The 13,975-nt window shown below is 41.5% G+C and overlaps 1 protein-coding gene across 1 annotated transcript in view; it reads left to right on the forward strand.

The window, feature by feature from the left end:
• Window positions 1–2,778: 2,778 nt before the first annotated feature.
• The window catches only part of ntrk2a (neurotrophic tyrosine kinase, receptor, type 2a), a 49,461-nt gene continuing 38,264 nt past the window's right edge, over window positions 2,779–13,975 (forward strand). Inside the window, exons 1-11 of the mRNA XM_068760764.1 lie at window positions 2,779–3,044; window positions 4,186–4,260; window positions 5,526–5,597; window positions 5,970–6,038; window positions 6,432–6,580; window positions 10,756–10,889; window positions 11,756–11,888; window positions 12,081–12,152; window positions 12,304–12,531; window positions 12,870–12,896; window positions 13,391–13,402. Coding sequence (XP_068616865.1) covers window positions 2,779–3,044; window positions 4,186–4,260; window positions 5,526–5,597; window positions 5,970–6,038; window positions 6,432–6,580; window positions 10,756–10,889; window positions 11,756–11,888; window positions 12,081–12,152; window positions 12,304–12,531; window positions 12,870–12,896; window positions 13,391–13,402 — 1,237 coding nt within the window. The remainder of the gene's footprint in view (window positions 3,045–4,185; window positions 4,261–5,525; window positions 5,598–5,969; window positions 6,039–6,431; window positions 6,581–10,755; window positions 10,890–11,755; window positions 11,889–12,080; window positions 12,153–12,303; window positions 12,532–12,869; window positions 12,897–13,390; window positions 13,403–13,975) is intronic.

Here is a 13,975-nt window from a genome sequence, read left to right on the forward strand (position 1 = left end):
ATTGCCACTGTTTGAACAGTAATACAAGATAAATAATTGAGGAACAGGTTTTTACCTCTGGTTCAAATACTCTGTTGTCTTGTCCAAATTGTTGTCTCTTCTTCTCTATTCCCATTGTCTTCTTCATGACCAGAGTTTTACACCTGTCCCACAGACTTACCAGTCTTATACACCTGTCCCACTTTTTTCTCCTCCCATCCTCCCTCCTCCTTCGACCCTCCTCCCTTGTGGTTTTTATTTTATTTTGGGGCATTATTTGCCATTGCAGTTGCCAATTATTTGTGAACTGCTGCAACTGTTATTAATTGCTTTGTCTGTGTCTCGCTCATGTTTGAATCAAATGAATAACGAGTGGGTCACAGTTGAAATGTAAAAGTGCAAGAAGACAGTCGAGTCGGGTATTTATGAATCCCTTTCGCCACTAGAGGGCACCAGTGTATAATTCCTCACTTGGATTGCATGCAGAGGCTCAGACTTGTTCACACGACAGCATTTGTATGGAGGCCCAGTCAGCAGTTTCAACACTGTGCAAACTTGTGGTTGGTACTGTATGTAGAGTTACACAATGGGAGGTCCCATTCAAGCCTGTATACTGCTTTACACACAATCATATGGTAAAGGGTGAATTAACAGAACAAAACAACATATCTTTATTTTCAGTCGACTCCCAGCTTGATATGAGAATCATATTTTAGGACGGAAATCCAAACGCACCATCATTAGTCTTGCATTCATTCTTTTGGATTGCTGACAACTTTTTCTTGGAATGGGCTATCCGTTTAGGTCAGAGAGGAGAGGGCCTTTCAGTGTTTTCAAATGGAAAAAACAAGAAAAGAGAGAAAGAAACCAAAACCCTTGTTTTCACTAAGGATATATGGTCCACTGACGCAACTGCATGCCACTATCACTTTCCACATGTTAAAACCATTTTAAATCAAAGCCAAGATCATTAAAGAAAAAAAGAGGAAGGAGCTGGGATTTGTTTTATCAAGAAAAGTTTTCTTTATCCATGTATTTTGTGGCCAAACCTCTCAGTCAATAAAGGACGAAAAATCTTAAAGGAGGTGATTTGTGTTTTGCACGACAACCTTATATTTGCCACAAGAAGCTGCATCCTATAATGCTCTGAAGATTCTTAATTCTTATTTTTATTATATTTTAAAAACCAAACGATTGCTTTAAAGCGATTATGACCTTTCAAATTTAAGCATGAACTAGAGAGACAGTGTTTGTTCGACAGTGCTTTAATTACGCCCACTCTGCGTTCACCCGTATTTCCGAGGCAGTCACACACCACATTGGTTCAGACACAGACAGGGATCCATAATTACGCTCCTCTATTCAGCAGCACTGCCGGTGCGTCAGCGCGCACGTCATGATAGAGCAGCGTGAGGGGACAGGACACTAGAGAGAGAGAGAGAGAGAGAGAGACAGACAGAGAGAGAGAGACAGAGAGAGAGACAGAGAGAGACAGAGACAGAGAGAGAGGGAGACAGAGAGAGACACAGAGAGAGAGACAGAGAGACAGAGACAGAGAGAGAGAGACGGAGAGAGACAGAGAGAGAGACAGAGAGAGAGGGACAGAGAGAGAGACAGAGAGAGAGAGACAGAGAGAGAGAGACAGAGAGACAGAGAGAGAGGGAGACAGAGAGAGAGACAGAGAGAGAGGGAGACAGAGCGAGAGACAAAGAGAGAGAGAGACAGAGAGAGAGAGACAGAGAGAGAGACAGAGACAGAGAGACAGAGACAGAGACAGAGACAGAGACAGAGACAGGAGTCCTCAGCTGCAGCGCGTCGTCGCTGCTCACGGCAGATGTGCTGTCATTCCTTGCCCCCCCCCCATGTACAGGGTGAGGAGGGGCAGCTTGGCAACCCTTCAGCGCGGATACAGCATAAAAGTCGGATAAACTCAGAATCGATCCGGGCCTGTAGATCTATTGCAGGAGAGCGACTGCTGACTGGCACGCTGCGTAAAAGCACAGATGATTCAGGACTGGTTTGTCTCGGAGCCGCAAATCATCCTGAAACATGGTTTAATGATTTTACTAGTCTGCAGGCCAACAACAAACAGACCTGCTGATCACCTACATTTAAGAAGATCGAGTTTTAATCGGATCCATCAAGTTGTTCTCATTTAATTTGATTGCGTGACTTCGTTGTTTTTCTTTGATTCAATGAAAGGTCTGCGTGAAACATTATCATGAGGAAGACGGTGATGATGAGAAAGATTATTGCAGCTCCCTAAATGTCACTGAAGCCGCTCCTCCACGGCAGGCAAGGTTGCTCACCTTGGGGGGGGGGGGGGGGGGGGACCTTACAATGGAGACTGATGAACACGGGTTAGTAATTAGGGGGATCCTTCTGCTCTGCACCTGACCCATGGCGCAATCCCTTAATGGGGGGGGGGGGGTCCTCTCATCTCATCACAACCTTCATCCCCGCAGGAGCGCTGCAAGGCTCTCCCACCCCGGCTGTCACTTAGGCTGTTAAGAGAGAGAGAGAGAGAGAGAGAGAGAGAGAGAGAGAGAGCATCCTCGACACGCACATCGTCAGTGCGCTTCTGGCTGGAGGAGACCCACGCTGATCCATCCCGGTGTCTTTCTTCCGTCGCGGCGGATGCTTTTCTAGCCGCGCCGCCTGCGTCCTCCTCAACACCGGATTTGTACTTGAGCGCATTTCTCATCTCGACCGGCTGAAGCGGCGTTCGTCCCAAGCCGACTCGGGCCGGGGCCGTGTGGCCGTTCAGCGAAGCGAGCAGCAGAAGTTCGGCTCCCCGAGATGAGCGCGCTGAGACCCGGGAGCGGCGCGTTCTACTCGCCGCGGACGCGGTACGCGTCGTGGCGCTGCTGCTGCTGCTGGTGGGTGGTGGTGGTGGTGGTCGGGGTGGCGGCAGTGGGTTCGGGGGACCCGTGGATGTCCGCAGAGGCATGCCCGTCGTCCTGCTCCTGCGGCAGCACCCGGATCTCCTGCGCGGACCCGGAGCGCGGAATCACGGCTTTCCCCGTCCTGCAGAGCGAGGCAGAGATGGAGAACATCACCGACATGTGAGTGTCTCTCCCACGCAGCAGCCACGCAAAGTCCGAATGAGTGTCATTTCAGTCTTCGGATTTTATGGTTATTTATTTTTCCCCAAACACATTTGCCAAAGCAACGCCAATCCCATAATCCAATGCGTAATCCCACAGTTGCGTCTGGGATTGACAGACACCGTCCGCTCGGGCAGACCAGAACCAGAACTGATTAATGTTACGCATTTTTACGGCACAATTAACATTTTGAATAAACCGAAGCCCTTTCCATTCATTCGCTAGGTGCGCATCATGGGTCACCTTCATTGCGTAACATCACGGGGACATCATGAAAGCGGGGTGTGCGTGTTCCTATGCACGCGTGGTTGTGGATGCCGATGGAGACCAGCCACCGCTGCACAAATGTTAGCCCGACACTTCCCTTGATGGTTGTATGAGAGGATCAAAATGAACCACAGGGACGCAGAACATTGTTTCAAGTCAAAAAGGAGCCACGTTTGGGTGCATAGAATTCAACGTGAGACAAAATGTGCATTCAAATGCAGCCCATTCTACCCCCCCCCCTCCCCCCTCCCCTTCAGACCATTTTCACAAGACGTCATTTGGTCTTGAAATAAAAGCATGACATTTATGTTTGAAAGCTAAACAGCGGATTTATACATTCAATTTCTCGTCTATGTCTTGGTCAAGATAAACAGCCTCGTTGATAACGACTTGTAAGAGATGAACTGGAAGAAGCAGCGCATGGGCGACGTTTAATGGAGCCACCAACCTGGTGAAAAGCATTAACACTAATGTTAATAGACATCCTGATGACCATCCAATGTCTAATAGGGAGATGGGCCGCAGTCTCTGTAATTGGCTAAACGTCACTTTTTTTATGACAACACATGGAGGATTTAGTCTCAAACTGAATTCACAAAGGTAAATCTTTTAATACTTTTTAGAGCTTAATTTGCCCACAGCCATCTACTGTTGGAGACAAATGCTGAGAAAATGATAAGAGAGTGCCTATTTCTCCACTTTTAAACTCACCCATTTCCAATTTATCACCATCAGTCCCTCAGGGGTTAATTCTTTTTGACATTGCTAACTGAACTCGGCTTCCCTCCATCAACATGTTCGCCTTCTGACACGTTCTTGTTTGTAATGACAGATACATCGCCAACCAGAGCAGCTTCTCCTCCATCAATGACAAGGACCTGCACTACTACAAGAATCTCAGGAACCTGTAAGTCTTCATAGCTCTTCCTACCGCTACTTTGGAGAGTAGGATACATATTCAAGCTATTCATTTTCATTTTTTTTTTTTTTTAAAGGTGCGTTGCATCACCTTTTGTGTTTAAATGTTCAATCCTTGGGCAGCAATGCAAAGAAAGAAAAAGAAAAGTTGACCACGTTCATAATTATTTTTGCTGCATATTTATTAGAGGTCATACTTTGCTGAAATAAATATTAAATCATCTCACTTTTAATCATAGTTCTTGGTCTTAGCTAAAGGCAGAGCAACGACCACATATCTGCTTTGCGTTTTAAAAGCGTTCTGTGCTGGTAACAGTCCCCGGTTGTTATGTGGTTTGTGTTCCGCTATGCGTCTCTGTCTCATTGCAGTTCTGATCTTAGGCAGAATATTCTGACAAGCAGCACACTCCTGCAACGTAATCTGTTAAATAGATGGTCCCGCCAACATCCCATTTGGTACACCAATTACTACAAAGCGCGCACACACACACGCATACACACACACACTGTGTTTCAATCAGATAGTGATTACAGCGTTCGTTCAGATGCTGAATGGCACAGAGTCTCTGCATCTGGTTTTAACAGAACTAAGAAATGCACAATATTAAAACCACCTGACTCTTCATGCAGTTTCATTCATTTTGCACAGAATGAATTTGAATTGGGCCATCAGACATATTTCGATACGAACAGATAAATGTTCAGGTGTGCCACGGACTCATGAATACGAATGATCAGCAACTGAATAGATGATCTTTGGTTGGGGGTTTACACATCTAGATTATGGAGGTGGAACCTTCACTTTAGCAGCTTTTAAAACAATAGTACATAAATTACAAAAAATTAATGCAATGGAATAAAATCCAGAGGAAATGGAAAAGGATTAAACACTTTTAAACAGTGACAAAAATGTCATGAATTGAGAAAAAGCCACAAGAGACTTTAGTTTTAAGAGATTTAATTGAGTATAGATAAATAAACATAAACAGATGATGTATATTCCCATTTGACTGATAATGGAGTATTTTTTGTCTAAATTAAACTATGTGGTATGATTAAAAAAAAGAAGAATTAGTCCCAATAAATGATATACTGATGCTTATAAGGTATTAAATAACAAATGTCAAGTTGTGGAGAAAGTGCTGTCCTTCTCCAAGTTAATTTACTTAAAATTGGTAACAAATATGTTTTTTCATGGTGATTAGTCCTGATCAGGACGACAGGGTGACAAGGACGTTTTGCTTTTTCCCTCAGAACGGTGACAAACTGCAGGCTAACATATGTGTCAAAGCTGACCTTTCAAAGCAACATGAAATTACAGTACCTGTAAGTAAACATGCCCCCCCCCCACGCTTACTACTACACTGTTCAGATTAGAATGCATTATCTTCTACAATGCATGACAATGTTTTAGTTTTTTAGATTCATTGTTTTATTTACTGATTGAATTAGCATCCAAAGATTTGCTTGTAAGATTAACAAGTGCCCTCTATTCAAACAACAAAAATTAATCAGCCTGAAACATTAGAACAAATGCAGGTGGGTTAAGTTGCAGACTTAATATTTAAAACTGTTTTAGGGATCTTTATCATAATTTATGACATCACATAATTATAGTGATTAAGTGCATCATGTTGATTAAATGTAACCTAATGTAGTATTATAATCTCATTTCACACTGTTTGACTTCATTTTCAGGAATCTGAAAGATAACAACCTGTCATCGCTGTCCTGGAGGATTTTCAGACATCTCAACATCTCTTATCTGTGAGTTTAGTGCAGCCGCCTCTATCAGTCTGTCCATCAGCATCGATCTGCTGGTTATCACAGCCTGCAGAGAAACAGTTACATATGCTGCCAACTACAGATTACCTATAGATTTATGTGATCATTTTATTTGGTGAAAATGTGGAGCCTGTCTTGCAGTCCTCTTTTTGAATCTACTTAAGCGTGGCCCCCCCCCCAATTATTTTATGCTAAGATAAGATAAGCAGCTGCTTTCATGTTTGACCAAAACATATGAGAGGAAATTGTGTCTGTAAAAACATTGAACTGTTCCTTTACTTCAGCCATTTTTTTTTTTTTTCTAAAATTCAGCAACTCCTCTTCTCTCTGTTCCTGATGGGTTCTGCCTTTCCCTGTGTACTTGTGTTTGTCTAGGATCCTGTCAGGGAACCCTCTTCACTGTTCCTGTGAGAACATGTGGATCAAGCTGTCGCTAGGAGACGAAGCAGACAATCAGGAGCTGCGTTGTGTTGAGGAGGGAGGAGGACGCAAGCTGCTCTCCAGACTGACGCTACCTAACTGTGGTGAGGATTCTCACACACACACACACACACACACACACACACACACACACACAGTTAATGCCATTCTCAAACCGAAGATCTGACAGCAAAGGGTGCCTCTCTCTCTCTTTTTTTTAAAGTAAACACGGCTCACCCAGTGGTAGATTTCTCCCTGAAATAAAGGTGAAGAAATATTACAACCAGACCGTCATCACGGTCTGGTTGTAATATGGATTAAGTGGTTAAATCATTTATTTAACCACTTAATCCAAAATCTGGGATTGCGGGGAACTACTGGCGCCTATCCCAGCCGTCTAAGGGCGAGAGGCGTGAACGACACACCCATCTGCGTCACTTATAATAAAATCAAACTGTCCTGGTGAATCATAAGATTTGTCTGCATTTGAAATTAGAATTTTTTAAAATTAGGTGTAAAGTGTCAAATAGAGTCTCTAATCACCTTCCAGACAATGACATCAGTTGGTTTGTGTGTGTGTGTGTGTGAGACCAATTGGAAACCATCAAAGGAAGGCATAGACTTTTAGCTTGTTAACTCGTGTAAATAAATGGCCCCTCCCAAAATTACTTTCGCGACCCCAAATCTGACATCTTGGCGCTGCCGCTGCTGTAGCCGGAGTCACTTGCCGTCAGTCAGCAGATTTAATTTCCTCTTTCTCTGAATCATCCTGCTTTGACCAACAGGGCAGGGATTCTTTCTGTTCTTATGGAAAGCTCCACCAGAATACTCAGCTGTAATGCAACACCAATAATCACATTTTTATGAGCAGAGAAAAGACATTCTCTGCTCATAAAAGACATATTTGTTGATATGATTTAATATGTGCCTCTTTTTTTAGTGCATTAAATTCAAAAAATATGCACTGACCATTATAGTTATGTTTCAGTATTAATATTCCATATGCATTTGGTTTTGAGAGTGTTTAAAAATGTAGAATATAATGTCAGCAGCAGTTCATTCATTCTTCTCTTCTGCATGGTTTTTCATGGCTTTCTATTTTAGGCTTTTTTTTTTGCTTTCCATAAAGCAGGTCAGACTTCAACTTGATCGGTTGGAAACTTTGAGCCCAGTCCGCTCTGAATTTCTGAGAAGTTCAGTATGCCAGTAGGTAAACAAATGAAAAAGCGGGTTGTCGAGCCTTTGGGGCAATAAGTTCAGTCAGATCCCGTTTGTTACTGTAAAGTGAGAATATAATGGAGTCCCTAAATGTATAAACCTCACAATTGCAGTCAGAAAAGCTTTATAGGTCTCAGTTGAATTGCAATCACATGTTCTGCAATAAGCCAGAATATGAACGTTAAAGTCTGTTGACAGAGCAAGACGAGTAGTCAAAAATAGCGTAAGACAGTCAGTATGCAAACGATAAGTTAGCCTGCAGGAAGCCAACACTGTCACTAGCAACTCTTATTGATCTCTGCCTCCCTTCCATTAGCAGAGGTTATTCTTGGCATTAGCGCAGGAACGGCATTGCTCCTGGAGAGGTGGGCAGGGGGGGGGGGGGGACCCCTGGCAAAGTGATATACGAGGAGGAGAATATGGTGCCAAAGATACACCAAAAACTCTCCCAGTCTGGACTCACTGTTGGCCTTTCTTTTTTGGCTTTTGCGTCTCTCTCTCTCTCTCTCTAGCTGTCTTTTCTCCCCTGCATTTGTTGTCTTCCATCTGTCTGTCTTCTTGCATACCTGCTCTTCTGTCTGAACATTTGATATGTGAGGACGGCACAAAGCAGAGAAAGTGCCCAACGATTCTCTCTCTCTCTCTAAGTCCAGCAAAAATATTTACAGAGCTCTGCACACGAACGTCAGGTTTGTCTGCAGAAAATTACAGATCATCCAGGTTTTTGGGATGTTAAGACATGCCTGAAGTTTAGTTAACTGATTAGCTTCATCTAGTTTCATTGATTATTTTCATCTTCATAACATTGAAGATTTTTTTTTAGATCTCTACTAAAAATATCAACTAAATGGACCATATTTAGGGTAAAAAGTATTGATCCAAGCACAGAGCCTTGGGGAACTCTGTAACTAACTTTGGTATGCATGGAAGATTCACAATTGGCATTTACAAACCGAGACTGATCAGACTGAAAGGATTTCAACCAGTTTAATGCAAATCCTTTAATCCCCATTAAATGTGTTTGAAATTTGATGTTGATAGTGAATTGTATCAAATGCATCACTAAGATCTAGCAGACTACAGAGTACAAAGACAAGTCCCTCATCAGATGCTATTAGAAGGTCATTGTAACTTTGACTAGTGCTGTCTGCCTCATAACAAGAAGGTTCTGGGTTCGATTCCTTTCTGTGCAGAGTTTGTCCATAGTTGTGAGTCTGAGCGCATTTGTTTGTCTTTCATGTGTCCGGGGTGTACCCTGCCTCTTGCCCGTAGCCAGCTGGGATAGGGTCCAACTTGATTTTGTCCCTCATCTAAATCACCACATGCTGTATCTGTGGTTGGAAGCCTGAAAAACTACATGGAAATGTGGACATTTGTCTATTAACAAGAGCTGAGAACGACGCTTCTGATAATGATGCTGATTCATATGAGCAGCAAACAGCTATTCAGCTATACATCCATGGGGGGGGGGGGGGGTGTTACATTTACATTACACTTTACAATTACATTTATTGCTCCTATATCTATATACTTTCATTATTCTATAGTTAAAAGAAAAAACAACAGGTTTGGACTATTATATTGTCAGATGGCCTTCCTTCCTTCCTATTATAGGCATCAGGTTATGTGAGGGGAAATGTGTATGCAGCTTGTTGTGAATACACGACATCCGGTTGTTAGACTCAAGCTTGGGCAGGATTTAGAGAGGTGTCTGATGGGGAAGAAACTGACAGAACGTTCTGCCGGCTGACAGCAACCAGACAGACCTACTCCAGTTTGAAAGACATTTTGTGAAGAAGACAAGGAAATTATTCTCTGTGATGGGAAGGGGATGCGCAGCAAACAGTGCGTTTCCCACACTGCACAATCTGTACGGTCCATCACAGGATGCTCCTCCTTACTGTTGACTTGACATTGATGCTGTCGATATGTCGATGTGATGCAAAATGTGTTATATGCTAATTAGAATCAAAATGGTCTGTTCAAATATCTTTGGCCGAGAGAATGCTCTGTTTTTCATAAATACCCGGATTACAGTTACAGATTCACACCTTGACGCATCAATTATGAGGAAACAATCACAGCTGTCCTGCAGATTTGTCCTGCTGTTCTCAGAGATTGGACAGACAACAAGCCTGAAAATCTATCCTCGAGGCCTCCCTGTTTTTTCAGTACACCTTGGATACACACTACATGTTAAGAGTCGCTCAATAAAACACAAAATGAAAGCTCTGCATCGCATGGGCTGTAGGGAGCATTTACAAGGTAAAGAGAATTATGAATTATGTTGTGAAATTTAATCTGTTTTTTTTGGCATGGATAAAAAATTGGGGTGATTCCAAACTCTTATATTAACAACAAGCCAACAAACAAGCAAACAAATGCAGAAGGGTGAAAATAAAGTAGAATTGAAAAGTCTAGAGGTTTGAACTGATTACGATACGCGAGCTGAATCTTCGCAGTTTGTCTGGAGATTTCCAGTTTTAGTGTGTAGAAATTTATTGTCTGACTTAAAATTCCTTTCTTCTCTCCTCTACTCATTTATCTTTCATCCTTCCCTACTGTCTCTGCTTTTTTGTCTCCTTTTTTCCTTCTGATCTGATTTGAAAAAGCACTAAAGTGACAAGACACACACACACACACGCACACGCACACACACACACACACACACACACAGATTTGTATTTGAAAGAGGCTTCGGACTGTTTCCAATCAATTTACTGCTTGGTCTGCTTAAGACATGCACTAGTAATCAGTGTAACCATCACTGTGTTTGAACGTTGCCTCTGCCTGTTTGATTGGGGTCAGTATGCTTTAAAGAGGGAGGGAGATTAAATTTGAGGTCTTTGTTTGTGTCCCTCTTTTCACTGGGTGCTGTCTGCCTGCTCTTCTGCTCTTGTTGTGGTCGTCTTTACGTGCCTTGCGTTTCAACTGAAGACAGCCGTTGACCATGAATCCTAAATTTGCTTCATTCCCTTTCTCTCTCTTCTCTCTTCACTACGGCACCCTCCTTCTCTGCTGCTCCTCCACATCCTTCTCCCCACTCCCTGGTTGTATGTAGAGGTTCCCATGGCAACACTGAGCCCAGCCAAAGTGACATTAATGGAAGGCAAGACAGTGGACCTGTCCTGTGTGACCTCTGGGGTGCCATCACCTGAGCAGATATGGAACATGACATTGGTGACCAATCATGAGGTTCGGACAGACACACGCACACACACCTACACACCTACACACACACACGCGTAATATTTTGGCTTCTGCATGTCAACAGTGAGCATTTTGGGCCTTAATTTGTCACAGTAAATTGAATATCATTGGGTTTTGAATGCTTTACAAATGAATTAAACAATGCTCAGGATAAACATAATGCATTCTCCTAAATGCATCACTGAGCTACGGCCTTGTAGACATTTGGTGTGTGAGCTCACTACGCTGGCTGTCATGAGTCGCTGTAAGATATTAAATTATATAAAGCCTTTCTTGACACTCGAACCTTCTTAATACTGTATAATGTAAGTGATTTAACAATGCATGTTGATGATAGTTTTATATTAAGCTTGTCCTAATTATGAAAATTAGTTTTCCATTTTGTTTATAAAAAAAGGTAAAAACATATTTACTCAGTAATGAAACATTATAAAAAAGATCAATCATTTATGTAATTTACGAGGTCTCCTTTGCTAGTTTTTACTAGAAAATATGTTATAACAATGTAAATTTTCTCTCTCACCATTTGAGCTAATTTCAAGACATGCTTGAAATGTTTTTGTGATTTTCAATAAATGTCAGAGTCAAGAGCGACTGACCTAAATGCATTGTTTGTAATGCATGTTGCTGCATTGCCAGATGTATGTTAGGAATTAAAGAGACGTAGGCTCAGTAATGCAAACTCCACTGACAATTTTAAACTAAGATTCAAACCTCACCAAAATGTCATCATGAGAAACAGTTGATTTATTTATAGTTTAGTGCTTGGTCACAGATTTATTGTTTCATTGCAGTTTCCCTTCAAACCAGATTTTTCTAAATTGATGACACGGTTATGATTCCTTCCTCAGATCTTAGCATCAGGCCAGACTTCAGTGCTACGACTGACCAACCTGTCATCCCTGGACCACAACAGCAAGATCAGTTGCACAGCTGAGAATATTGTCGGCGAGAAAGAGTCGTCGTTGTGGCTGGATATACTTTGTACGTTTGTCCTCTGGCAAGCAACCTAAATTAATGTAGATTATTGTATCTGCCGTAGTTTTTTTTTCCCACTGAAGTACAGATTTTTAAACAGAATTACAATCTCGCCTCCTCTTTCAGTGCCTGGTTTTTTCTCTGAATTGCAATATGCAATTTGTATCTTAAATGGGTTTTTTTTCCTCCATAATCCAGTTCCTCCCCAAATCACAAAGCTGAGTGATGCAATCTCAGACCATCACTGGTGCATCCCATTCAGTGTATCAGGTAATGAGCATAATGTCACGTAGCGATACTTTACGGTTCATTGGATTTGATCGCATCAATCATAGAAACAAGGAAAACAAAACAGATTTAGAGCGTGATTTAAGAATACAAAACCAATGAAGGTCTTGTATCTTCTTAATAATCCTCCCAGGAAACCCAGAGCCACAATTGCAATGGTTCTGCGATGGACAACCAGTGACCGAGGGGCGCTACATCATGACAAGGATCCATGACATCACAGAGCGAGAGTTCCACGGCTGTCTCCAGCTGGATAGCCCCACTCACCTCAACAATGGGCGCTACACCCTCGTGGCTAAAAACAAATTTGGGACAGACAGAAGGGAGGTGGAGGCTCACTTCATGCGCAGACCCTGGGACGGTAAGGAGTAACATTAATGTCATTATTTAGCAATATTTATGAATAATACTTCTAAATAGTTTTACACTGATGTGCAAGAAATACATATAGTTGACTTTATTTAATTTGCATCATCCACACCACGCACTTTGTCATTTTGTATAAAGATGTTACATGCGAACATGCTGTACCTAAGCAATGAGTGCGTCCTCCTCTTGCAAGCCCTTGACAGTGATAATATTCTGAGAAAAGTTTCTAAGCTACAAATTAAGTGCATTTAGCAGCTGTCCATGGAATATTTGATAATTGTGAACATTTAATCAAATGTAATCTTTTCTTTTTTTTACCCTAATGTGAAGGAAATGAGAAGGATCCTTACTATTACGGTGAGTGAAATGTTAAATATCAATACAAATCTTTTTTTAATTTTTTATTTATCAAATGCAAAAGTTAAATCTGTCATTGTTGTTTATTACGTGTTTTAGATCAATACTTCATTCTGTTTCACATCTTATAATCTCATCCACATGAATTAACATGTCACATTTTAGGAAACTTTCTCTCTCTTTTCTCTCTAAAGTTGCAGAGGGTGCGTTAAGTACCTGCACGTCTATGTAGCAGGGACTAGAGCTGTTACGTGTGACCATGACGTTGATATTAGTTTTTCTGATGCTATGCATGTCAAATTAATTTAAACAGTCGTTTGTTTTAATTTATGGTTTTGTATCAGGGTAATAATTCTGATTAAGAAGTTAAGAGAACAGGTATGACTGAAAAGATGTGTGCATGCCAAACCTTTTTAGAATTGAATCACATTTAAATGTTTGGAACTTAATTTGTCTTTCTTGTCTCTTTTCCTCAAACACTCTTCCTTCTGCAGATCTAAACATAGGTACTGCTCTAATTTCATCTGCTAATTTTCTATCACATTTCATTCAAATAACAAATTAATCACTAAATCCCTCCATTGGTTATTGCTGCTACGTCTGTCATGCTCTCCGTTCTCATATGGAATATTTCCCAGAAAAGTGGAAAATTCATCAGCATCAATCAGTTTAATCTACAGTTGTTTTTTTATTGCATGCTACAGCTAAAGTGACATCTATCACTTTATGTGCACTCTATATTTCTCAAGTTAATTTATTAATAAACTATTGATTGGTTTTATTGTAAAGCCGCATTACAAGGTTACCTGAATTATTAATAACATTGTTGAGCTACTTATCTTCTTAGACAAGGGAGTTCATAAAAACTGTACGTTTGCTCACCAGCTGACCACGCTGACACGAAAAGCTTACATCAGAGCATACATTCGATTTAATCCATCCATTGTATGTTTGACCTTCTTTTCTTTAGGACGTCTTTGTATGCTGAACATCCCTGTTAATGCAGCCTCATGCACACATCTGCAAAGGCTGTGTTATGTTTCACTACAGCTGTACAGTTGCCTTTTGTGTTTGTTTCA

Source organism: Brachionichthys hirsutus, chromosome 4, assembly GCF_040956055.1.
Source record: "Brachionichthys hirsutus isolate HB-005 chromosome 4, CSIRO-AGI_Bhir_v1, whole genome shotgun sequence".
Taxonomy (NCBI): domain Eukaryota; kingdom Metazoa; phylum Chordata; class Actinopteri; order Lophiiformes; family Brachionichthyidae; genus Brachionichthys; species Brachionichthys hirsutus.